Source organism: Salvelinus alpinus, chromosome 14 (assembly GCF_045679555.1).
Source record: "Salvelinus alpinus chromosome 14, SLU_Salpinus.1, whole genome shotgun sequence".
In the NCBI taxonomy this organism is placed as follows: domain Eukaryota; kingdom Metazoa; phylum Chordata; class Actinopteri; order Salmoniformes; family Salmonidae; genus Salvelinus; species Salvelinus alpinus.
In genome coordinates this window covers 252621-279791 of record NC_092099.1, presented here as the reverse complement: position 1 = coordinate 279791, position 27171 = coordinate 252621, and the positions used below count along the sequence as shown (strand labels likewise).

The 27171-nt window shown below is 41.8% G+C and overlaps 1 protein-coding gene across 2 annotated transcripts in view; it reads left to right on the top strand.

Annotated features, from left to right (window-relative positions):
• The first annotated feature begins 2626 nt into the window (after positions 1–2626).
• Positions 2627–27171, top strand: part of slc39a10 (solute carrier family 39 member 10) — a 72242-nt gene continuing 47697 nt past the window's right edge. The window contains exons 1-3 of one of the 2 annotated variants that reach the window (XM_071340127.1): positions 2627–2771; positions 24687–24768; positions 25390–25418. In XM_071340127.1, the coding sequence (XP_071196228.1) occupies positions 25416–25418 (3 nt within the window). In that variant the 5' untranslated portion in view covers positions 2627–2771; positions 24687–24768; positions 25390–25415. Of the gene's footprint in view, positions 2772–24686; positions 24769–25389; positions 25419–27044; positions 27132–27171 lie in introns of those variants that run through there. The other variant, XM_071340128.1, reaches the window with a different exon arrangement.

Genomic DNA, 27171 nt, shown 5'->3' with positions numbered 1-27171 from the left:
AAATGGCATATCGTTTCTAAACCAAGTTAATTATAACCATGCTGACTTGGCGTCACATTAGGTCTGTTACATCCATGTGGATTCTAGCTCGCTAGCGAACATTAGTGCCACCACCAGTCATGCCGCCTGTTTGGTTGCTTATTGACAGCATTTGAATAATAGTCACTCAGATAATGTCATAATTATCTTATCAAACATTGTGTTTATAACTACAATAACAAACACACATTACAAGCAAAACAACCATGAGCGTTTTCAAGATGCCTTGTCAAGATGCTAAAGCTAGCTAACACAAATCAATCATCGATCTTAAAACTTCTCTAGGGTAGGTGAGACGCTAACATCCCACCAAGCCAACATCCGGTGAAACTGCAGAGAGCTAACATTTTAAATACACCATTCGTTGTATTAAACATTCTTGTAAATACATGTATCTTACATCATTTAAAAGATGAACGTCTTATTAATCCAGCCGCTGTGTCAGATTTCAAAAAGGTTTACTGCAAAAGCAAACATGCGATTTTTTGAGGACGGCGCCCCACAGACACAAGTATTATTAGCATTTTCCAACCAAGCATTAGCGTCACGAAAGTCAGAAATAACAATAAAATAAATCGCTTACCATTGAAGATCTTCCTCTGGTGGCAATGCCAAGTGACCTAACTACACAGTGAATGTTCGTTTTGTTTGATAAAATCAATTTTTATAGCCTAACACGAAACATTTGTAAACCGGTTGCGTCGTGATTTCCGTCTCAATCAACTATAGATGAAGCGTTCGTGGTAATTACACACACTAAACAAACGTTTATCCAGTCATGGTTGGTTTCATTGCAATCCTCTTGTTGTTACTAACACAACCATACATGATAGCTCTTTTCCCGGGACGTAATTGACCGAAACAAACCGATTTGAAGACACCAATCAATGACCTCATTGCGCACCAATGGTAGGACCGGTCTATCGTTGATTGACTGTATTTTGGCCCAATGACCACTGATCATCTTGAAATCTAGCTTGGAAGATAGCCAATGAGCTGAGGTAAACGGCAATATGTAATGGTTATACGTTTGAAGACCAGCCTTTGTTGTAAACTCTGGCGTAAAAGAGGTTCATTCGCCATTGCAAATCCTACTTGACGGAGCCACGAGTGTTACGCATAGCAGTACATATTCAATAGCATTTTCAACAAGTTTATATATTTAAATTATGGCGAATAAATCAGGAAAAGCTAAAACAAAGTCCAGGTATACAGATTTAACCCAAATTATAGAGGAAATTGATAGAGACAGCCCCCATCTCACAGCTAGCCTTCAGGGAGCTGCTCATCCAGGAGCTTGCTAGCTACAGCAAGTCCACTGCAGCACCTTCTGCTCCGTCAACCAGTGGTGTTCACCTGCCCAGATTAATCTCTGCAGGCATGAATGTGCCTCAGGGCAAAAAGGGCAGAGTGGGGAGGCGACGTTGTGCCCTTTGTCACAGGAAATGCCCCATCACCTGCACCACCTGTTCAGTAAGCCTCTGCTTTACAGCAGAAAGAGACTGCTATGGGCCATGGCACCAGGACTGAGGGCCGAGGGTCTTCACAATATTTATCTATCTATTTATTCATTTATTTATAAAATATACAATATTGTAAATAGAAAATGTGTAAATAGTTACCCTTGTTATTTGCTTGTTTATTATTATAGTTTTTTTCGAATTTTTTTTCATATATATTTATTTTTTGGGGGTGTGTTAGAATAGCATTTATGTATTTTGTATATAGTTATTTCCTTCAAAATGTTTCACTGTACCAATTCGGCCACTTGGGTACATTTGTGTGGGACACCTGGGTGACTTCATGCTCAATGTCATGTAGCTCGCTCATTTTTGAAGTTATCTGTCTAAAACTTTGCTCAGCTATTGTTGCCATCTTATGTTCTTCATTCAAATCATCCACAGCATCCTATCTGTATGTTTGGCTGTTCTTGGTCATTTGAAAGATGATGCAGCAACAATAAAAAACAGAAAACGTATGTTTATTTCCTTGTATTTTCTTCTACCAGATCTATTGTGTTATATTCTCCTACATTCAATTCACATTTACACAAACTTCAGAGTGTTTCCTTTCAAATGATGGGCCTGAGCTACAGGCAGTTCGATTAGGGTAAGTCTTTAGGCGGAAATTGAGAAGAAGTGGGGGTACCCTAAAGAAGTTTTAAGGCAGATGCATGACAACATTCATAATACCAAAAAATGCGATAACCAATTTATGTGTAGATTTTAGACTGCTTAGCATGTTTGGTGAAGTTGAAAGCTAAACATGACAGTACATTCAGGTTTTTGCTGCCTCTCTTCTTCTGGCAATGTTCAACAGGTGCAAAGAATCCCCCCCCCGCACGAGAACGCGTGAATGATTTCCCTTCAGCGTGTTCATGTGACAGAAGCTCAACTTCACAGCATTAATCTAAAATGTTAATAACTTAGTCTGTGAATGATGGCCTGCCGCTGAGACAATTACATGAATAATTCAATTGATGTTTTGTTCATAAAGTTGATGACTAAAGTGTCTTATTTGGAATTAAAAAACGTGACTTCTCTTTCGGGCGGTCTATAAGAATTGTCTTTCTAGGCCTGTAAACTGCAGTACCGAAAAGGCCCTCTTGATCGTCGTGGGAAGCCGGCCCCCTTGAAAATCCATTGGCTGTTTGTGAGTCGCTGCTCAGTGAACGGGTTGCTTTTTTTGGGGGGTACGGAGCTGAGAGGAGATGCACACGGCACTCGAGTGAGGTAACTATATAAAAAAAAACATTTGTTTTCTTTCACTCCCACAACATGGAACCGGGCAGAATTTGCTACAACATGCAGATGTAGCTGTTGGCTAGCTACATTCATTTATCTGTTAAATTAAATAACGTAGCAGAAGTCTTAAACGCCCAGCTTTGTTTAAATGGCTAACGTTAGCTAGCACATTTCCTCTGCGTTGTCTGCTAGCTAACCTTAGTTAGCTATTTGGAATTTTGCCTATTGTGGTACTTTGACGTCTTGAAACTAAAATGGCTAGCTTGCAAGCTAGCTAACGTTGTCAGCTAGGTGCATTCATTTACCCAGTGCCACTACGGTATGAGTAGCAACATATTGTGAAAGTAGCTAGCTACGCCTTGTAAAAATATTTAACAGCAAGCTACTTGGGCACGCTGTGTTGCATGCAGCCATTGCAGGGACCAGACTACGCGTGGTGCACCATCGCTAACGTTAGCTAGCTATTTTACCGGCCTAACTGGTTCCGCTTTGGAGATTAACGCTACCTAACGCAACTAGTTGGTTAACTAACCACCACAAACTACGTTTCAAACTTCCACCGACCTATGATGGGAAGCCGAGAAACCAAAACGGCAACTAACGGAGCTGGTAACGTTAACTAGCAACCTACGTTGGTGGCTTGTCTAACGTTATGCAGTCCATGTGTACGGCTGTGCATGTCTGAACGATAACATTTCCGTTAAATTAAATGTCGAATAATTTGTTGGTAATGTTAAATCAGTCCTTGTTAAAGTAGCTAAGCTAGTGTGTCATAAGCTTGTTGTGATTCAGTATTAGCAATGCGCTCTAGTTCTATTTGGCTGGCAGCCTAATTTATTAAATGTAGCAAATTTGGTGAGATATTATAATAGTATCTACGAACTATAACTGCAGGTAAGTATTGGGCCTGGTAGACAGGCACTGAATCAATACTACCGTAACCGAATCAATGTTTCCCTTGCATCTAGACCACTGCAGTGGCTTACAACCTTTTTTGAACCGTAGCACAATGATGGGATAAATTGTGGCACACATACTTTTCCTAATTTAGTTAGTGGCAATGACCTCCTTCGAATCCGTACTGCAGATCTGTTTTCAATAAACCATTTGTCATAGATTAGGTAGGGTTTAAACTATTTTCGTTTCCTTACTCATGATGGTTAAATTGTGTGTACCCGTTTAAAACTGTAACGCTAAAGGTGCACATTTTCGATTAAAGAAAAATGTAGCGCAGGTAAAATAGGTCTTTTGAACGGGAAGGTCTAGAGATGAGCATTGTAAAGATCCTACCACAGATACAAGACTAACTTTTTTTTAAATATATAGCAGCGGCTGTGCTACTGCTAAGCCTAAGCACAGGCAAATCCGATAACGGTTTTCACAGACTAACATACAAATTACTTTGCTCATGATGCCCACCCCTCAAATGTAACAACTGCTCCAGTGCACTGAACTTGAAACAACAATACAGATGGCAAGTTGGTTGGCAAGTCGGTTAAGAACAAATTCTTATTTTCAATGATGGCCTAGGAACAGTGGGGTAACTGCCTTGTTCAGGGGCAGAACACTTTTACCTTGTCACCTCAGGGATTCGATCTTGCAACCTTTCGGTTACTAGTCCAACGCTCTTACTTACTTACTTTATTGTCCCCATGGGGAAATTTTGTTGCAGTGCCATGTACACATTTAAAGTGGCGTTAAATACAAAACAAGATTGACAATACAACTTTCAATAACAGTCACGCACCAATAAATAAAATAAAATTTAACATTTAAAAAATAAGAAAAGACTAGCCTGCTGGCCTTACGGGGTCAATGGGAACATTTGCCCGAGCTATTTAAGAGGGATATCACACCTGGCACAAATGATTGTCTCGTTCTATTTTTCCTGCTGAGGGGTGCCCTATACCTGCGCCCAGAGGGGAGTAATTCAAAGTCCAGGTACAGGGGGTGACTTGGGTCTAAAATGATTTTGTGAGCCTTACGGAGGGCCCTGACCTTAAAAATCTCATCCAGGCCTGTCTGTTTGACTCCAAGTACCTTGCTTGCTGTGGTAATAATCCTTCTCAGCATGTTTCTCTGACTGACAGTGGCATTGCCAAACCAACAAACAATACAAAAAGTTAAAATACTCTCAATAAAGGATTTGTAAAACAGAGTCAATATAGTACAGTCTATATTAAAAGAACCCAACTTTTTTAGAAAGTACAGTCTGTTGGCTCTTTTTGTAGATCTGGTCTGTACATTTACTCCACTGAAGCTTACTGTCCAAAAAGACACCCAGATATTTATATTCCTCTACAATTTCTATATTCTGGCCTCTGATAGATGTTGCAGAGGTAGGTGTTGTACGCTTCCTAAAGTCTATGCACATCTCTTTGGTCTTGTTAGTATTGAGGACCAAGTGTGATTCCTCACACCACTCTACAAAGTTATCTAGGACCGGGCCATGATGTTCCTCATCATCATGCAACAGGCTGATCAAGGCAGTGTCATCAGCGAACTTAACGAGGTGTCTGTCAGTATGGGAACTAGTACAACTATTAGTGTACAAGATGTACAGAAGTGGGGACAAAACACATCCCTGAGGAGAGCCTGTATTGGTATTGCGTATATCCGACACATGGGGACCTATTTTGACTCGCTGTGAGCGTTGGCTCAGGAAGTCCAACAGCCACAAAACCAGCCCCCCATCTAAGGAAAAGTCCCGAATGAGTCTCTGTGCCAGAATGTAGGGCTGGATTGTGTTGAAGGCAGAAGAAAAGTCAACAAACAGAACCCTGACATGGGATTTGGTACCTTCTAGATGTCTATAGACCATGTTTCTCAAGGCATTTCATAACTAAGGATGTCAAAGCGACAGGGCGATAGTCATTCAGCACAGAGGGATTCGATACTTTAGGAATTGGTATAATTATTGATTTTTTCCACAATACTGGAACGTGTTGCTGGTTGAGTGAGGATTGGAAAATGTCTGTAAAAACACCAGCCAGTTGTTCAGCACAGTGCTTTAACACATGCCCACTTATTTTGTCTGGGCCTGGGCTTTTGTATGTGTTACATCCCCTGAACAACTTTATAACATCAGACTGTTGAACAACAACTCTCTCAAACATTTGTAATGATGCTTCCATTTGTTTTACCTCCGACACGAAGTTGTCTGATTCAAATCTTGAGAAGAAAACATTCAGTTCATTAGCCATGTTCTGGCCCTCATATCCCCCAAGGTCAGCACTGGTTTTTCCCCTGCCTATATGGGGGGTGCTAGCCATGGATTTAATCCCTTGCCAGGCCACCCTTGCGTTTCCTGAGGAGAGCGTCCTCTCCACCCTTTGCTTGTATGCCTCCTTGTCCACCAGTATCTGTCTTTTTATCTCACGTTGTACATCTCTTAAAGCCTGTCTATCACCCCCAGCATAAACTGCCTTCTTCCTATCAAGTAGTGATTTTAGATGTTTTGATACCCAAGGCTTGTTGTTAGGGAAGATTTTACAGGTCTTAGTAGGCACAACTGACTCAACACAGAAGTTTACATAGTCTGAAATAACCTCTGTGAGTTCATCCAGATCAGAGCTGCTGTCCTCAAATACCTCCCACATTGTACAGTCAAAACACCCCTGGAGACAAGTGATACTGTTGTCATTCCAGATCTGGACAGTTTTAACTGTGGGTTTCTCCCCCTCCAGGAGGCGACAGTAAGTTGGCCTGAGGTAGACCACATTGTGGTCTGATGTCCCCAGAGGAGGTCTGGTGGTGGCAGAGAACGCCTTTGGTATTGTCCCATAGCACAAATCAAGAGTCCTATTTTTCCTAGTGTGACATTTCACATACTGATGGTATGTGCGCAAAACTTTGCGCAAGGTACAGTTGTTAAAATCCCCTAAAATAAATTTGGGTGCGTCGGGGGAGATGGATTCCAGTTTCTGTGACAGATTATAAATAATCTCTGATGCCTTTGTTATATTAGCTTTTGGTTGAATGTACACAACGGTAACAAACAATTGGGGGAACTCACGGGGCAGATAGTAAGGTCGCAGTGACACAGAAAGCAGTTCAATGTCGGGGGTACAGAGTCGCTCTCTTACCAGGATCGATTTACACCACTGGTCCCTGACAAGCAGGCAGACTTCACGCCGTGAAGTTTCCCTGTGACTGTCAGATCGCGGTCCGCTCTGACCAGGGTGAAGCCGGCCGGCTCCACTTCTCTGTCCGGGACTCTGTCATCCAGCCAAGTCTCAGTAAATGCCAGCAAACAGGCCTCCCGGTATTCGCGTTGGAAGCGCAGATTCGCTGACAACTCATCCGCTTTCCCCCTCAGTGACTGGGCATTAATCAGCAAGGTGGTGGGTAAGGGAAGTTTGTTCTTAATTTTTTTAAGTCGTTGTCTGATTCCCCCGCGTTTTCCACGTTTGCATTTGGGTTTGTAATCCACTCGCAGACAATCAGGTATTAGATGGGCCATTGGGATATCCATCGCGTTCGTATTTGAGTTGCATTGTAGTAAAAACTCCCTGCTGTATTGGATTCCGCTGCCAGCAGCGTTTTCATTATTTAGTCCGTTCGTAGCGGGTATGTACACGATCAACAAGATCAGTCCAACACCCCACCACTGGAAATCCATGGTTGGCAGAATGTTTGTAAACTAAGTGTACAAATTAAAAACATAAAATAACGCCACTAAGTGTACAAATTAAAAACATAACATTAAAAACATAAGATAACGCCACACCAAACGTCACACACACTGCAGGTCGCAACAGAGCCGCGCCCCTCCAACCCACTCTAACCACTAGGCTACCTGTTGCCTCATCTGCATAATCATCTGTTATTCAATGTATTATCTGATTGATTTTCTTTCTTGCTGTGCTCGTGTTCAAGTCGAAATCCCACGTTCATTCTACAGGTCACTTTTAACGAGTGTTCCAAAGTTGAACCATTGGTCTAGACACAGGTCTAGTGGCTACTTAAGTCTGTTACAGGGTCACACTCCAATACCCCACATTTAACTGAAGATGTTCCCAGAAAGGTTCAATGCAGCTGTTTTTATCTCAATATCAAATCATTTCTGGGTAACAATTAAGTCTCTTACTGTGATTGTTTTCAATTAAAATGGTCATAAAGACAAAGCTTCTTAGCAATGAGAACAATTTTGCTAGGGTTGTTGGAGTGGTTTACGTGGGATGGGGTAAACTGAAAATTAGCTGTTATTGGCCAAGAGGTTTGGAACTCTCTAATTGGTCTATTAACTAATTTACAGCATGGCAACGTCACCATGGAAGACAAACTGGCAGAAATTTCAGGCAGTCTTTTCAATCAGCTCTTACATTGAAATGGCATTATCATCACCAACCTCGTAGTGTGGAAATATACAGTGTACAAAACATTAGGAACACCTGCTCTTTCCATGACATCAACTGACCAGGTAAAAGCTATGATCCCTTATTGGCGTCACCTGTTAAATCCACTTCAATCATTTTAGATGAAGGGTAGGAGACAGGTTAAAAGATTTTCAAGCCTTGAGACAATTGAAACATGGATTGTGTATGTGTGACATTCCAAGGGTGAATGGGCAAGACAAAATACACTGCTCAAAAAAATAAAGGGAACACTAAAATAACACATCCTAGATCTGAATGAAATATTCTTATTAAATACTTTTTTCTTTACATAGTTGAATGTGCTGAGAACAAAATCACACAAATTATCAATGGAAATCAAATTTATTTCCAATCAAATTCAAAATTTAAAGTGGAAAACCACACTACAGGCTGATCCAACTTTGATGTAATGTCCTTAAAACAAGTCAAAATGAGGCTCAACGCCTGGGCATGCTCCTGATGAGGTGGCGGATGGTCTCCCGAGGGATCTCCTCCCAGACCTGGACTAAAGGATCCGCCAACTCCTGGACAGTCTGTGGTGCAACGTGGCGTTGGTGGATGGAGCGAGACATGATGTGCTCAATTGGATTCAGGTCTGGGGAACGGGCGGGCCAGTCCATAGCATCAATGCCTTCCTCTTGCAGGAACTGCTGACACACTCCAGCCACATGAGGTCTTGCATTAGGAGGAACCCAAGGCCAACTGCACCAGCATATGGTCTCACAAGGGGTCTGAGGATCTCATCTCGGTACCTAATGGCAGTCAGGCTACCTCTGGCGAGCACATGGAGGGCTGTGCGGCCCCCCAAAGAAATGCCACACCATGACTGACCCACCGCCAAACCGGTCATGCTGGAGGATGTTGCAGGCAGCAGAACGTTCTCCACGGCTACTCCAGACTCTGTCACGTGCTCAGTGTGAACCTGCTTTCATCTGTGAAGAGCACAGGGCGCCAGTGGCGAATTTGCCAATCTTGGTGTTCTCTGGCAAATGCCAAACGTCCTGCACGGTGTTGGGCTGTAAGCACAACCCCCACCTGTGGATGTCGGGCCCTCATACCACCCTCATGGAGTCTGTTTCTGACCGTTTGAGCAGACGCATGCACATTTGTGGCCTGCTGGAGGTCATTTTGCAGGGCTCTGGCAGTGCTCCTCCTTGCACAAAGGCAGAGGTAGCGGCCCTGCTGCTGGGTTGTTGCCCTCCTACGGCCTCCTCCACGTCTCCTGGTAGCGCCTCCATGCTCTGGACACTACGCTGACAGACACAGCAAACCTTCTTGCCACAGCTCGCATTGATGTGCCATCCTGGATGAGCTGCACTACCTGAGCCACTTGTGTGGGTTGTAGACTCCGTCTCATGCTACCACTAGAGTGAAAGCACCGCCAGCATTCAAAAGTGACTAAAACATCAGCCAGGAAGCATAGGAACTGAGAAGTGGTCTGTGGTCACCACCTGCAGAACCACTCCTTTATTGGGGGTGTCTTGCTAATTGCCTATAATTTCCACCTGTTGTCTATTCCATTTGCACAACAGCATGTGAAATTTATTGTCAATCAGTGTTGCTTCCTAAGTGGACAGTTTGATTTCACAGAAGTGTGATTGACTTGGAGTTACATTGTCTTGTTTAAGTGTCCCCTTTATTTTTTTGAGCAGTGTATTTCAGTGCCTTTGAACGGGGTATGGTAGTAGGTGCCAGGCACACCGGTTTGCGTCAAGAACTGCAACACTGCTTGGCTTTTCACGTTCAAAAGTTTCCCACGTGTATCAAGAATGGTCCATCACCCATAGGACATCCAGCAAATTTGGCACAACTGTGGGAAGCATTGGAGTCAACATGTGCCAGCATCCTTGTGGAATGATTTTGACACCTTGTAGAGTCCATGCACTGATGAAATTGAGGCTGTTCTGAGGGCAAAAGGGGTTGAACTAAATACTAGGAAGGTATTCCCATTGTTTTGTGCACTCGGTGTATATAGAACAAAGTTAAATCACATTTTTGACTGCACTAAGCCTTTAAAAGCAAAGCCATACGTGCATTACCATTATCTACATAAGGAGGCAATCTAATCCAAAGATATAAGGCTACCATACAGATGTAGTTGCATTTCCATGAAAGCTGTTATGTTGAACTTTCAGTTGTTTGTAGGAATATGTCTTATTAAGTCTTAAACCCTGGAAGCCGATAAGCCTACCGTACCCTCCCAAGAACTATGCATTATGGAAAATTCCAGTAGTTTTGCAACCCAGAGCCATCTCTGTGTGGTTATTTGTGAATATGAACATATTTGTTCTGCTATTAGATGCTACTGACTAATGCATCCAGAATGTTCTGTTTCTTAACACGCCGCACATTATTTTTGTGTGGATTTGGAAATCCCACAAGCTTAGGCCTATGTAATGACAAGGTGGGGGTATTGGCAAAATTTTCACCACGCCTAGGCCTATGTTTTCGTTTTTAACAGCAACTTTTTACCTAGCCCTATATAACATGAATATATATTATATTATGGCTTTCATAACTTGCATTTTGTGCCGTGTCTGTATTGTACTTCTTACGGCTGAATGCAAATTTCCTTCAACAGTGGCAAATACGCATGTACACTGACCGGCCTGGTAACTAGATGCAGTAGAATTAATGGCAGAAGTGATGTAGGGTTCAGTTTTACAGAGTAGCCTTATTCAGAATTACTGTAACACTGCAAATCAGGTGCTGGTGGACAATGTTTTGTAAAATGTACAAGCAGCAGCTCTAATGTTAATCATTGCTTGTAACAGAACTTCCTTCCTCTGTTAGTATGTCTGGGGGATTGTATAGGAGGTCAACTTTGAAAATGAGTCTTTGCCGAAACTGTGAACAGGACATGAGTTAGCAGTCCAAGCTTCCTCTAGCCACATATTTTCCGTGAAGATTCACAGTATGCCTAATGACATATCCGGCTTTCCAGACGCCAATATAAAACCCCATATCCCTGGACTGGGCCTTAGACATGAGCCTGACTCTTTGCCCATAAGATAGTTTTGCACACAAATCCTAAAATGCACTCTGTTTCCTCCATATATATATATCACCTCAAATGGTTCACAGACTGCTGTGGAAATTGTCCAGAGAGGCGGTTGAAAATCCCCCCAGATTGGCAGCCCGCGCTTTAATTCTAACTTGTTCTCGTGTTCAGTTAGGCATTTTTCAACCTTTTTTAAATTCCCTGTTTAGGTGGTCGATCGGGCTCTCACATCTCCTATGACCCTATGGTGATGTCTCATGGTTAGGGCTGTGACCGTCTTGGAATTTGAGGTTATGGTAATTGGCCAAGCCAATATACACGGTCACTGACACCCATTCAGTGGGGGTCACATTTTGGTTTGTACACTTGTTTACATGGATATGTTTCCTTAGGTTTTTACTATTTGAAACAAGCCATTACACTGCGTTATTATCATGACATTTCATTATTATTCAGGTTATTACTTATAAATATTAAGAAACAAATTAAGAAATGCCAGGTTGGAGAGGATCTGTTGCATTTTAGTATTGACACACAATATTAAGAGTCAAAATAAAGATATATGCCTACCTTGTCTGTTGGCTTTTCTGTATATCTTTTTTTATATACAGTGGGGAGAAGAAGTATTTGATACACTGCCGATTTTGCAGGTTTTCCTACTTACAAAGCATGTAGAGGTCTGTAATTTTTATCATGGGTACTTCAACTGTGAGAGACGGAATCTAAAACACAAATCCAGAAAATCACATTGTATGATTTTTAAGTAATTAATTTGCATTTTATTGCATGACATAAGTATTTGATACATCAGAAAAGCAGAACTTAATATTTGGTACAGAAACCTTTGTTTGCAATTACAGAGATCATACGTTTCCTGTAGTTCTTGACCAGGTTTGCACACACTGCAGCAGGGATTTTGGCCCACTACTCCATACAGACCATCTCCAGATCCTTCAGGTTTCGGGGCTGTCGCTGGGCAATACGGACTTTCAGCTCCCTCCAAAGATTTTCTATTGGGTTCAGGTCTGGAGACTGGCTAGGCCACTCCAGGACTTTGAGATGCTTCTTACGGAGCCACTCCTTAGTTGCCCTGGCTGTGTGTTTCGGGTCGTTGTCATGCTGGAAGTCCTTCTTCTTCCTCCAAACACGGCGAGTGGAGTTTAGACCAAAAAGCTCTATTTTTGTCTCATCAGACCACATGACCTTCTCCCATTCCTCCTCTGGATCATCCAGATGGTCATTGGCAAACTTCAGACGGGCCTGGACATGCGCTGGCTTGAGCAGGGGGACCTTGCGTGCGCTGCAGGATTTTAATCCATGACGGCGTAGTGTGTTACTAATGGTTAGTAACACACTAATGGTTCTTTGAGACTGTGGTCCCAGCTCTCTTCAGGTCATTGACCAGGTCCTGCCGTGTAGTTCTGAGCTGATCCTCACCTTCCTCATGATCATTGATGCCCCACGAGGTGAGATCTTGCACAGAGCCCCTGACCGAGGGTGATTGACCGTCATCTTGAACTTCTTCCATTTTCTAATAATTGCGCCAACAGTTTTTTGCCTTCTCACCAAGCTGCTTGCCTATTGTCCTGTAGCCCATCCCAGCCTTATGCAGGTCTACAATTTTATCCCTGATGTCCTTACACAGCTCTCTGGTCTTGGACATTGTGGAGAGGTTGGAGTCTGTTTGAGTGTGTGGACGTGTCTTTTATACAGGTAACGAGTTCAAACAGGTGCAGTTAATACAGGTAAAGAGTGGAGAACAGGAGGGCTTCTTAAAGAAAAACTAACAGCTCTGTGAGAGCCGGAATTCTTACGGGTGTGGTAGGCGATCAAATACTTACGTCATGCAATAAAATGCAAATTAATTACTTAAAAATCATACAATATGATTTTCTGGATTTTTGTTTTAGATTCCGTCTCTCACAGTTGAAGTGTACCTATGATAAAAATTACAGACCTCTACATGCTTTGTAAGTAGGAAAATCGGCAGTGTATCAAATACTTGTTCTCCCCACTGTATATACAGATCCTATTTTCTGCATATATGGTACAAGTCAAAAGTCTGGACACTTACTCATTCAAGGGTTTTTCTGTATTTTTTTCTATATTGTAGAACAATAGTGAAGACCTCAACTATGAAATAACATCATGTAGTAACCAAAAAAGTGTTAAACAAATCAGAATATATTTTAGATTCTTCAAAGTTGCCACCCTTGGCCTTGACAGCTTTGCAGACTCTTGGTATTCTCTCAACCAGCTTCAAATGGAATGCTTTTCCAACAGTCTTGAAGGAGTTCCCACATATAATGGCACTTGTTGGCTGCTTTTCCTTCACTCTTGTGTTCCAACTTATCCCAACCCATCTCAATTGGGTTGAGGTCGTGTGATTGTGGAGGCCAGATCATCTGACGCAGCACTCCACTCTCCTTCTTGGTCAAATAGCCCTTACACAGCCTGGAGGTGTTTTGGGTCATTGTCCTGTTGAAAAAGAAATTATAGTCCCACCAAGCGCAAACCAGATGGGATGGCGTATCGCTGCAGCATGCTGTGGTAGACATGCTGGTTAAGTGTGCCTTGAATTCTATAGACACAAAGACACAGTGGTTGGAACCTCAATCTGGACTCATCAGACCAAAGGACATATTTCCACTTGGCCCAAGCAAGTCTCTTACTGGTGTCATTTAGTTGTGGTTTCTTTGCAGCAATTTGACTACGAAGGCCTGATTCATGCAGTCTCCTCTGAACAACAGAGGTAACTCTGGGTCTTCCTTTCCTGTTGTGGTCCTCAACTACAGTTTCATCATAGCGCTTGATGTTTTTTGCGACTGCAATTGAAGAAACTTGGTTACTAATTTTCCGCATTGACTGACCTTCATTTCTTTAAAGTAATGATGGACTGTCGTTTCTCTTTGCTTATGTTAACTGTTCTTGCCATAATATGGACTTGGTATTTTACCAAATAGGGTGATCTTCTGTATACCACCCCTACCTTGTCACAACACAACTGGCTCCAATGCATTAAGAAGTTAACAATTCCCACAAATTAACTTTTAACAAGACATACCTGGTTAATTGAAATGCATTCCAGGTGAAGATTCTGTACTTCCAACTTTGTGGTAACAGGCCCTTTCCTGTATCAGAATGACGATGCCCCTTTGAACAAAGTGAGGTCCCTGTGGAAGAACTTAACTGGCCTGAACAGAGCCCTGACCTCAACTCCATCGAACACCTTTGGGAAGAATTCAGTGCTTGACCTCCCTAATGCTCATGTGGGTGAATAGAAGCAAGTCCCCGACTGCACTATTCCAACATCTTCTTGAAAGCCTTCCCAGAAGAGTGGAGGTTGTTATAGAGTTGTTACAACTCCATTTGGTCCCCCCCTTTGATGTTAATTGAGCATATGTCCACATACTTTTAGTCGTGTGTATTTTCTTCAAAGACAGGACACCTTAATGAGATAAATAATGTAGCTTAAATCATGACCAGTTTGATTCTTATTAAAGTGATTGTGTCCAGACAGGCTACTTTAGGAAACTTTCTTAATGGACAATAATGGGCCTGTAGAGAGAATCGGCGAACTCAAACAAGCACACCCTCGTAAAAGCGCCCATAAATCAACGCCAACAGCGTGTCAGATGAGCAAACATTCCTCCATTCATTAAAAACATTCCTCCATTCATTAATTTTTTTATTTTTATTACGCTTACCATAGCTTTTCTTTTAAAGTAGATTATATGAAATTGGAAGTATGAAGGGGACGAGTATGAAGATGAACTTGACAATCCTTCAAATAGAAACAAATAGCCTATGGACAAGTTGTGTGTGTGCTATTTATCAGTGACACTGATTATCGAGGGGGAGAGTGTTGGAAAGATTTTTCAAAACCTGTGGAACTAATATTATATTTTTGAAAGAATACCATTAAAAAAAAAACGTCTTTGCTCTCTGAGGTGAAGAAAAAATGACGGAGAAGTCCGGCTGGGCACTTTCCTAGATTTGACATTAGCAAGAGGCAGGCCAGGTACTTCTATGCGCGCACTCTCCGTCAACAGTAACAGGACAGAGAATCCAGACACATGCTCATTGCTCACATGGAGCACATAAATGATGGGAGCCTATGAAATAAACCAATACTTTTTTTTCTCAAGTGTAGCCGGTTTTGAACTCTAAACAACGTTTCCAGTCTGAGAATGAAATGGTGAACTACTGTAATTAGTACATGCATGAAATTAATGTAACCAAATGACTGTAATAAACGGAAATTGCCTGTTTTACAAACTGTAGGCTACTATGCATGAAAGTGCATTGCTGGCCGTGCACTATAACCTAGGCTACTATTCTACTTCGTATCGCCTGGGCATCATATCGGCCAGGACCGGGCAGGATCATTGCTGATTAGTCGATATGTTAAGAATTATACCATGCCAGGTTGGAGAGGAATTGCGCCTTGTCCGTTTGACCCAACATTAGCGCATTCTAGCTAAAGCATCAAAGGAAAGTTGGAAAGAGGAGATGTAGAAAGTTTAATAGACGAACTTAGCCAAACAATTGCTTATCATTAGTCAACACTCCCATTAGGTAAAGTTTATCTACATGAAAATAAAGTTAATAAAACATTTAAAAAATCCTAAAATTAATGTTGGCCTATTTTTAAATGGTTTTGACTGGTATTTTCATGACGGTGTTCATCCATAACCAACCACGGTTATTCAATAACCGTCACAGGCCTACTCATCATATCGTTTGGTTCTGTCTCTTTGTCCATTTCTTTCTCTCTCCCCCAATGATATGTCAGCATGTTGCCTCACGAATGTGATGCCCATTTGTGCCCCCAACGAGAGGCTCTCTTGCGTAACTCACCAGACTCTGGCTTCTTGCTCAGTCTGTATACGCACGCACAAACATGCTGCACAAATCATCTGGACCCCCACCCCTTCTAGAAAATGTCCGGTTCAGTGGCTCATTAACTCTGATCCCATCTCCAAGACATACACAAGCAAGCACACACTATGTCCCCTCCCTTTGTATACCATGTCCCACACACAAACGAGTTAGCCTACGTCAACTGATTTAAAGACTTTACAACAGCCAACCAGTTCCAATAGTAACCCAGAAGAGCATTGGGTGTGAGCGGATTTTTTCTTTTGTCCCTCTAGGTCTTGAGATAAAGGTAAGCTGTACCTTTTTGAGCCCTCCCCAAGTGCTGTTTAGGTTTAAGTTGTCCCTGTATTGGCATTGTTTGCTAATAAGTGTTTACCTGGTTGTAGGCGTAGCCTCTGTCCGTCCCTCTCACCCTGCGGTTAACTCGTTTCCAGCCTGTAGCACGTCAGCATCACACATACGTTCAGTTTTAAAGATCTCATGCTGATCTGCACCTGCTTACGGTGGGACTCACGCTAGGAGACTGAGTCCATCCACCCCTTCTTTAGCTCAGTGGATATAGCCTACAATGCCCAGGTTTTGGGGAAGTTTAATGGTTCAGAGGCTGAAGACCTGACCATGCCACTGCTAATACAAGGTGGATTTCTGAAGACTTTTTGTGATTTAGGTGACTACTTCAGGAGAAGCAGTGGGCAAATTTCGGCCTCTTGAAACTATTTGATTTATGGTGATGCTAATTTCACGGTTCAGATGGAAACAGTTTGGTTACACCATTCAAGAAGTTCAGGAATAATCCTGGTCAATATAATTTGTTTGTCTTCTTGCTTGGTTTTGAAGGCTGTTAAAGTAACCAAGGGTCATTGCCGTGTTTCTAACTGAATGGATGGATTGGTTGTGAATGGACGTGCAATACTGTGCACTATCGTGAGTGAAACTAGCTATCCATGTGACCAAATGTAGTTAAGTGAACATGCCAATGTTGAACAAATTTATGTTGCTTCTCCAGTGTACAGTGCATTCGTAAAGTATTCAGACCCCTTGACTTTTTCCACATTTTCTTACGTTACAGTCTTATTCCAAAATGGATGAAATAGTTTCCCCCCCTCATCAATCTACACACAATACCCCATAAGGTTTTTCTAAATGTTAGCAAATTTATGAAGAAAAAACTGAAATCACATTCACATAATTATTCAGACCCTTTACTCAGTACTTTGTTGAAGCACCCCTGGCAGCTATTACAGCCTTGAGTCTTCTTGGGTATGACACTACAAGCTTGGCACACCTGTCTTTAGGGAGTGTCTCCCAATCTCTGCAGATCCTCTCAAGCTCTGTCAGGTTGGATGGGAAGCGTCGTTGCACAGCTATTTTCAGGTCTCTCCAGAGATGTTCGATCGGGTTCAAGTCCGAGCTATGGCTGGGCCACTCAAGGACATTCAAAACCTTGTCCAGAAGCCACTCCTGCGTTGTCTTGGCTGTGTGCTTAGGGTTGTTGTCCTATTGGAAGGTGAACCTTCGCCCCAGTCAGAGGTCCTAAGTGTTCTGGAGCAGGTTTTCATCAAGGATCTCTGTACTTTTTTTCTCCCATTTATCTTTCCCTCGATCCTGACTAGTCTCCCAGGCCCTGCGACTGAAAAACATCCACACAGCATGATGCTGCTACCACCATGCTTCACTGTAGGGATGGTGCCAGGGTTCCTCCAGACGTGATGCTTGGCATTCAGGCCAAAGACTTCAATCTTGGTTTCATCAGACCAGAGAATCTTGTTTCTTATGGTCCGAGTCCTTTAAGTGCCTTTTGGCAAACTCCAAGCGGGCTGTCATGTGCCTTTTACTGAGGAATGGCTTCCATTTGGCCCCTCTACCATGAAGGCCTGATTGGTGGAGTGCTGCAGGATGGTTGTCTTTCTGGAAGTTCCTTCCATCTTCACATAGGAATTATGGAGATCTGTCAGTGACCATCGGGTTCTTGGTCACCTCCCTGACCAAGGCCCTTCTCCCCCGATTTCTCAGTTTGGCCAGGCAGATAGCTCTAGGAAGAGTGTTGGTGGTTCCAAACTTATTCAAATTTAAGAATGATGGAGGCCTCTGTGTTTCTGGGGACTTTCAATGCTGCAGAAATGTTTTGTTACCCGTCCCAAGATCTGTGCCTCGACACAATTCTGTCTCAGAGGTCTATGTTCAATTCCTTCGACCTCATGGCTTGGTTTTTACTCTGACGTGCACTGTCAACTGTGGGACCTTATATAGACAGGTGTGACTTTCCAAATCCTGTCCAATCAATTTAATTTACTACAGGTTGACTCCAAGTTGTAGAAACATCTCAAGGATGATCAGTGGAAACAGGATACACCTGATTTCGAGTCTGAGGGGTCTGACTTGCTACACTACCGTTCAAAAGTTTGGGGTCAATTAGAAATGTCCTTGTTTTTGAAAATCACTTTTTTGTCCATTTTTAAAATAACATCAACTTGGTCAGAAATGCAGTGTAGACATTGTTAATGTTGTAAATTACTATTGTAGCTGGAAAGGTCCTCTTGCTCAGTTGTGCACCAGGGCCTCCTACTCTTCTATTCTGGTTAGAGCTAGTTTGCGCTGTTCTGTGAAGGGAGTAGTACACAGTGTTGTACGAGCTCTTCAGTTTCTTGGCAATTTCTCACATGGAATAGCCTTCATTTCTCTGAACAAGAATAGACTGACTAGTTTCAGAAGAAAGGACTTTGTTTCTGGCCATTTTGAGCCTGTAATTGAATTCACAAATGCTGATGCTCCAGATACTCAACTAGTCTGAAGAAGGCCAGTTTTATTGCTTCTTTAATTAGCACAACAGTTTTCAGCTGTGCTAACATAATTGTAAAAAGGGTTTTCTAATGATCACTTAGCCTGATAAACTTGGATTGGCTAACACAACGTGCCAGTGGAACACAGGAGTGATGGTTGCTGATAATGGGCCTCTGTACGCCTGTGTAGATATTCCATAAAGAAATATACTGTTTCCAGCTACACTAGTCATTCACAACATTAATAACCTTTCATTGCTACCCATCCCGGATCCGGGAGCATCCTCATCAAAAAAAGCTGACTAGCATAGCCTAGCCTAATGCGACAGGGATATCATATAATATAATTTTCATGAAATCACAAGTCCAATACAGCAAATGAAAGATAAACATCTTGTGAATCCAGCCATCATTTCCGATTTTTAAAATGTTTTACAGCGAAAACACAATATATATTTATATTAGCTAACCACAATAGCAAAAGACTCAACCGCATATTTTCACAATTTTTCTACCGCATAGGTAGCTATCACAAAACCGACCAAATAGAGATATAATTAGTCACTAACCAAGAAACAACTTCATCAGATGACAGTCTTATAACATGTTATACAATAAATTTGTTTTGTTCGAAAATGTGCATATTTGAGGTATAAATCATAGTTTTACATTGCAGCTACCATCAAAAATATCACCAAAGCAGCCAGAATAATTACAGAGAGCAATGTGAAATACCTAAATACTCATCATAAAAAATTGATGAAAAATACATGGTGTACACCAAATGAAAGATAAACATCTTGTGAATCCAGCCAATATTTCAAATTTTTTATTTTTTTTAAGCGAAAACACAATATAGCATTATATTAGCTTACCACAATAGCCAAACACACAAATGCATTTATTAGCAGCAAAAGATATAAAATGATCACTAACCTTGACCAACTTCATCAGATGACAGTCTTATAACATCAGGTTATACAATACACTTATGTTTTGTTCGAAAATGTGCATATTTAGAGCTGCAAACCGTGGTTATACATTGTGAATATGTAGCATCGATTCACCAAATTGTCCGGAGCTATTTTGGACACTCACCTAATCTGACCAAAGAACTCATCATAAACTTTACTAAAAAATACATGTTGGACAGCAAATGAAAGATACACTAATTCTTAATGCAACCGCCGTGTTAGATTTTTAAAAATAACTTTACCATAACAAACAGCTTACAAAAGGGCGGATAATAGGACTAAACATTTTCCCCTAGAAATACGAAATAACATCATAAATTGTTCTTACTTTTGCTGAGCTTCCATCAGAATCTTGTACAAGGAGTCCTTTGTCCAGAATAAATCGTTGTTTGGTTTTAGAATGTCCTTCTCTCCTGTCGAATTTGCTCCACAAGGCTAGCCAATGTTGATGACGTTCCCAATTTCTCTCGACGCAGAGAACGGAAAACTCCAAAAGTCACATTAAACGTTGAATAAACTGATGAAACTCGGTTGAAAAAACCTACTTTATGATGTTTTTCTAATATGTATCAAATAAAAACAAAGCCGGAGATATTAGCCGTGTATACCGAACGCTTATCATAAGACAATATGGAGGTGTTTCCCGCGCCTAGGTAGAGAAAGGAAATTCTGGACACGTCATTCCAAGAGCTCTTGTTCGACCTCAGATCAAGCTAGACACCCCATTCCACCTTCCACTGCCTTTTGACATCTAGTGGAAGGCGTATGCAGTGCATGCATATCCATAAATATAAGGCAATTCAATAGGCAGGCCCTGGAACAGAGCATCGTTTTCAGATTTTTCACTTCCTGTCTGGAAGTTTGCTGCAAAATGAGTTCTGTTTTACTCACAGATATAATTCAAACAGTTTTAGAAACTTGAGTGTTTTCTATCCAATAGTAATAATAATATGCATATTGTACGATCTAGAATAGAGTACGAGGCAGTTTAATTTGGGCACAATTTTTTCCAAAGTGGAAACAGCGCCCCCATATTGACAATAAGTTAACAATGTCTATCTACACTGTATTTTGATCTATTTTAATGGGGGAAATTTTTGCTTTTCTTTCAAAAACAAGGACATTTCTATATGACCCCATTTGAACGCTAGTGTATGTGATTAAGGTTTTTAATACATTTGCAAAACATTTCTAAATCTGTTTTTGCTTTGTCATTATTGGGTATTGTATGTAGATTAATGAGGGTTATTTTTCTTTGTTTAAACCATTTTAGAATGATGCTGTAAATTTAACTGTGTAATAATTCAAGGGGTCTGAATGCTTTCTGGCGTCACTGTACCATATCCTCACTGTGCCCACACAGACCATCTGGAGTCCATGTGGTATCAGACACCTGCCCATCGTTCTCTCTCTCTGCCCGAGCTCTGTCTTTTCTAGATAACTGCAACCTTTTACATAGGCGAAGGTAGTTATTTGAACAGTAAGAAATTGTTTGACTATTCAAAGTACTATACCAGTTTAGTTGCCCTTTCTGCTCTGTAAAGTCTGACTCACAAACCAGTCAGATATACAGTAGAAAAGTTGCCTAGTTAAAACGCCAAACATTTCTTAGTCTCTACTTTTTATAGGAGTTTATTTTCTATTATTGTGGTCTGTGTTCAATTCAGTTTGACATGACATGTAATCTGCCAAAGTGGACATTTTGTGACATGTAAACTGTGAATCTACATCTTATGAATGCTGAGATGTATTCTTAGTAGTGAGAGCTCACCAGGTGCAGGATTCAGTGACACGGCACTACCCATGTCCTGACTTCACCCACCCACAGTACTGTCTGCAGAAATGCAACAACAGACCTGGACATGTTTCGTACACACACACACCCATGGTGAAGGGGGTCAAGCGCTGCAAGTTCCTCCGTGTCCACATCGCTAAGGAATTATCATGGTCCACACCAACAGTCGTGAAGAAGGTACAACAAAGCGCTTTCCCCCTCAGGAGTCTGAAAAGAGTCGACATGGGCCCTTGGGTCCTCAAAGTTCTTCAGCTGCACCATTGAGAGCATATTGACTGGCTGCATCACAGCTTGGTATGGCAACTGCTTGGATCCGACCGCAAGGGTAGTGCGTACAGCCCATTACATCACTGGGTCCGAGCTCCCTGCAGTTCAGGACCTCTACCAGGCGGTGTCAGAGGAAGGCCCTAAAAATGTTCAGACTCCAGCCACTTAATTCATAGACTGTTATCTCTGATAACGCACGGCAAGCGGTACCGATGCAGCTAGTCTGGAACCAACCGGACCCTGAACAACTTCTACCCTCAAACCGTAAGACTGCTAAATAGTTAGTCCGGTAGCTATTAGTTAAATAGGTAACCATCTTCATTGACAATTTTTGCCCCAACTCTTTTGACTCCTCACATGCTGCTGCTGCTACTACTCTTTATTATCTATCCTGTTGCCTAGTAAATTTATCCCTACCTATATGTACAGATCTACCTCGTACTGGTACCGTGTGTGTGTATATACAGTGGGGAGAACAAGTATTTGATACACTGCAGGTTTTCCTACTTACAAAGCATGTAGAGGTCTGTAATTTTTATCATAGGTACACTTCAACTGTGAGAGACGGAATCTAAAACAAAAATCCAGAAAATCACATTGTATGATTTTTAAGTAATTAATTTGCATTTTATTGCATGACATAAGTATTTGATCAACTGTTAGTTTTTCTTTAAGAAGCCCTCCTGTTTTCTACTCATTACCTGTATTAACTGCACCTGTTTGAACTCGTCACCTCTATAAAAGACACCTGTCCACACACTCAATCAAACAGACTCCAACCTCTCCACAATGGCCAAGACCAGAGAGCTGTGTAAGGACATCCGTGATAAATTGTAGACCTACACCAGGCTGGGATGGGCTACAGGACAATAGGCAAGCAGCTTGGTGAGAAGGCAACAACTGTTGGCGCAATTATTAGAAAATGGAAGAAGTTGAAGATGACGGTCAATCACCCTCGGCCTGGGGCTCCATGCAAGATCTCACCTCGTGGGGCATCAATGATCGTGAGGGATCAGCCCAGAACTACACGGCAGGACCTGGTCAATGACCTGAAGACAGCTGGGACCACAGTCTCAAAGAAAACCATTAGTAACACACTACGCCGTCATGGATTAAAATCCTGCAGCGCACGCAAGTTTCCCCTGCTCAAGCCAGCGCATGTCCAGGCCCGTCTGAAGTTTGCCAATGACCATCTGGACGATCCAGAGGAGGAATGGGAGATGGTCATGTGGTCTGATGGGACAAAAATATAGCTTTTTGGTCTAAACTCCACTCGCCGTGTTTGGAGGAAGAAGAAGGACGAGTACAACCCCAAGAACACCATCCCAACCGTGAAGCATGGAGGTGGAAACATCATTCTTTGGGGATGCTTTTCTGTAAAGGGGACAGGACGACTGCACCGTATTGAGGGGAGGGTGGATGGGGCCATGTATTGCGAGATCTTGGCCAACAACCTCCTTCCCTCAGTAAGAGCATTGAAGATGGGTCGTGGCTGGGTCTTCCAGCATGACAACGACCCAAAACACACAGCCAGGGCAACTAAGGAGTGGCTCCGTAAGAAGCATCTCAAGGTCCTGGAGTGGCCTAGCCAGTCTCCAGACCTGAACCCAATAGAACATCTTTGGAGGGAGCTGAAAGTCTGTATTGCCCAGCGACAGCCCCGAAATCTGGAGAAGGTCTGTATGGAGGAGTGGGCCAAAATCCCTGCTGCAGTGTGTGCAAACCTGGTCAAGAACTACAGGAAACGTATGATCTCTGTAATTGCAAACAAAGGTTTCTGTACCAAATATTAAGTTCTGCTTTTCTGATGTATCAAATACTTATGTCATGCAATAAAATGCAAATTAATTACTTAAAAATCATACAATGTGATCTTTTTTTAGATTCCGTCTCTCACAGTTGAAGTGTACCTATGATAAAAAGTACAGACCTCTATATGCTTTGTAAGTAGGAAACACAGACGATTTCCCAGGTTATCAAATACTTCTTCTCCCCACTGTAGCTAAGTTATCGTTACTTGTGTATTTGTTCCGCATGTTGTTATTTTTCTAGTTCTTTTGGCTTTCTTCAGCATTGGTGGGAAGGGCCTGTAAGTAAGCAGTTCACTGTTAGTCTACACCCGGTGTTTTTATAATTTTTTACAAAGCATGTGACAAAATTAAATTCGTCACGCGCGCACTCAGAGACAGAGATGAGGAGGAAGCTGTAGCCGTGTGAGAGTCATGTGACGCGGCTTAAGGGCTCTCGTCTCCTCTCCCACCGCCTCGTGTTTAAAGATGAGCGATAGAGAAAAAGCCTCGACTGTCTGCACGCCAGGAATGCACCGCTGCTTCTGCCAGGCCCCCAGATAAATATTCACTAGACTGCTAGTTCTTGGACCATGTTGTATAAGCCTAGGTTGTGTATAAGTCAAAGCCTGTGAGGCTTAGGTGTTTGCATAACCATCAGATAATAAACTGTGCAAGTTCTTTGAATGTGGAGGCCTGTGGATTTGTACAGAAAGTATTCAGACCCCATGAATTTTGCCACATTTTGTTATGTTTCAACCTTATTCTTAAATTGATTAAATAATTTTTGTCCCTTCATCAATCTTCAGACAATACTGCTTAATGACAAAACTTTTTTTTTGTTAATTTTTGCTACTTTTTTACATTAACATAATTTGAGACCCTTTACTCAGTACTTTGAAGCACCTCCACTTTTCTTGGGTATGATACTACAAGCTTGGCACGCCTGTATTTGGGGAGTTTCTCCCATTCTCTGCATTTCAGTTGTCATTGTTCACGTTTTTGAGAATATGGGCTATTGGTCACGCTTCTCTCCTCAGCTCAACAGTTGGTGTTTCTGAAGAACTGGAAAAGGCCCTATCACATCAGGATTGGGGGCCAAGGTGGATCAGTATTACTACAGTAAGTTTAACCTTTCCAAATATATTTTGTTTAATTTGGTTAACTAGGAAATGTGCTTGCTATCAAAGATGGGTTATGTTTAGTGTTATTCAATTTGACTTTGGGGGCTGAGGTGTTCAAACCTGTACTGAATGGAAGCGGACAGTTCTCCCCCCCCTGTGAAAGCATCTACCAAAGCCAGTCCTCAGCCCTTTTCCTTACGTAAAGTCCACCTGTGTTTACAATCCTTTGCTGTTAAAATCCAACAGCTACTTCTGTGAAATCCCTTTTTTTTTTTTGTCTAAAATAATCATTGAATGATGCTAATCCGCTGTCTGTCACAACAGACTAGGTGTAGCCGAGTCAAAAATACCTAATTGTTGTGTAAATTATGGTTGAAATTGTATAACTTAAAAGAATAACATCATGTGAATTCACGAGCTGGGTTGTAGTGCGTTCGGTTACATCACTCGCTGACCTTTTTTCATTGGCCGTCTGAAAAAAAAACACTGGTTGTGGTGCATAACACGCAAGCCTGACTAAATCCTGAAAATACACTAAGCCTGAGGGATCTCTGGAGTTGTGTGTGTCAAAGGTGTATGAGCTTTATACTAAACAGAGAATTGGTCTTTTCATTCACAGTTGAATTGAAGAAGGCGCCCTTGGATATGGTGAGTTAATGACCCGCTCTCCCCAGCTATAAGTTCAAATACAGTATTCTTTGGCTACTGTAACCAAAAGCTTTACCTATGTGTTTAGGCCACACACACACACAGCGGGGTATACTACAAAGCAGGATCAATGAGTTAGCTGGCAAACTTTGATAAACAAGAAATAACTATTGATTTTCTTGTTAAGAAGGCAATACTTCTGTGTTTTGGTTGTTGGGTCATTTAGGTCCTGCCCATTTCAAGCTTTCAATAAAAATAATACGTTTTCAGAATATTTAGGCAAGTTGGCTAGTATACCCCTTCCCAAAATATTTTTGTTTAAGATGTTCTTGTTTATCTCATAAACAAGAATGTTTTTGTGTCATCGAACATTTTTAGAATGTTTAATTTAGAATAACTATAGGTACTTTTTAGTTGCTTGACTTCAGGGGTCCCCCGAAAAGCAAGGATATAATGAACAAACTGAAATTAAAAGCTGCATGGCCAAAACATCTCACATTTTATGAAACAACAGTTTGACAGATTTTAAAATATTAAGTCATTTCATATTTTGAGTGTCAATTAGAGTAAACTGTTTGCGCAATCTTCCTTCGAGGGCCCAGTGGTATCGAAAGATTTGTCTTATGTATGTCTCAATAAACCTTTAAGGAGCATTAGAGGTGCTGATATTACTTATTTTATATAGGTCATACGTTTTTTCCAAAATTGTATTTATTTAACCAGGTAGGACAGTTGAGAACAAGTTCTCATTTACAACTACGACCTGGCCAAGTCAACAGAGTTACACATGGAATAAACAAATGTACAGTCAATAACACAATAGAAAAGTCTATGTACAGTGTGTGCAAATGAAGTACGATTAGGGAGGTAAGGCAATAAATAGGCCATAGCGGCGAAATAATTACAATTTAGCAATTGAACACTGGAGTGATAGATGTGCAGAAGATGAATGTGCAAGTAGAGATACTGGGGTGCAAAGGAGCAAAAAATAATAATAATATGGAGATGAGGTAGTTGGGTAGGCTATTTACAGATGGGCTATGTACAGGTGCAATGATCTGTAAGCTGCTCTGGCAGCGGATGCTTAAAGTTAGTGAGGGAGATATGAGTCTCCAGCTTCAATGACTTTTGCACTTCGTTCCAGTCATTGGCAGCAGAGAACTGGAAGGAAAGGTGGCCAAAAGAGGAATTGCCTTTGGAGGGACCCGTGAAATATACCTGCTGGAGCGCGTGCTATGGGTGGGTGCTGCTTTGGTGACCAGTGAGCTGAGAGCAGAGCTATACCTAGCAAAGACTTATAGATTACCTGGAGCCAGTGGATTTGGCAACGAATATGAAGCGAGGGCCAGCCAACGAGAGCATACAGGTCGCAGTGGTGGGTAGTATATGGGACTTTGGTGATAAAACGCAAATTATTGTAGTTCACAAATATTGCAAATCTTGTGAAAGCACTCAACAACGAATGTATTCAGTAGACACACACCCTGCTGTGTTTGTTAGAGGTGTGTTCTTAAAATAGGTTAGTCTTGCCCTATCTCCACGTGGGTTCATAGGTCAGCCCAGACTCATGTTTATAAACAGTGTCTTGTCGGAAGCAGCCGCGAAGTAGCCTTGTAAGCACATTGCCGTTTGCAACCGAAAAGCTGCACCGCTGTCACACACTCTGCCTTAACTTGATTTCACGCATCGCTTCGGCAAGCAAGGCACTCTGTGGTAAGTAGCGTACTCTGCTTTCCTTGGATTGTTTGACTGA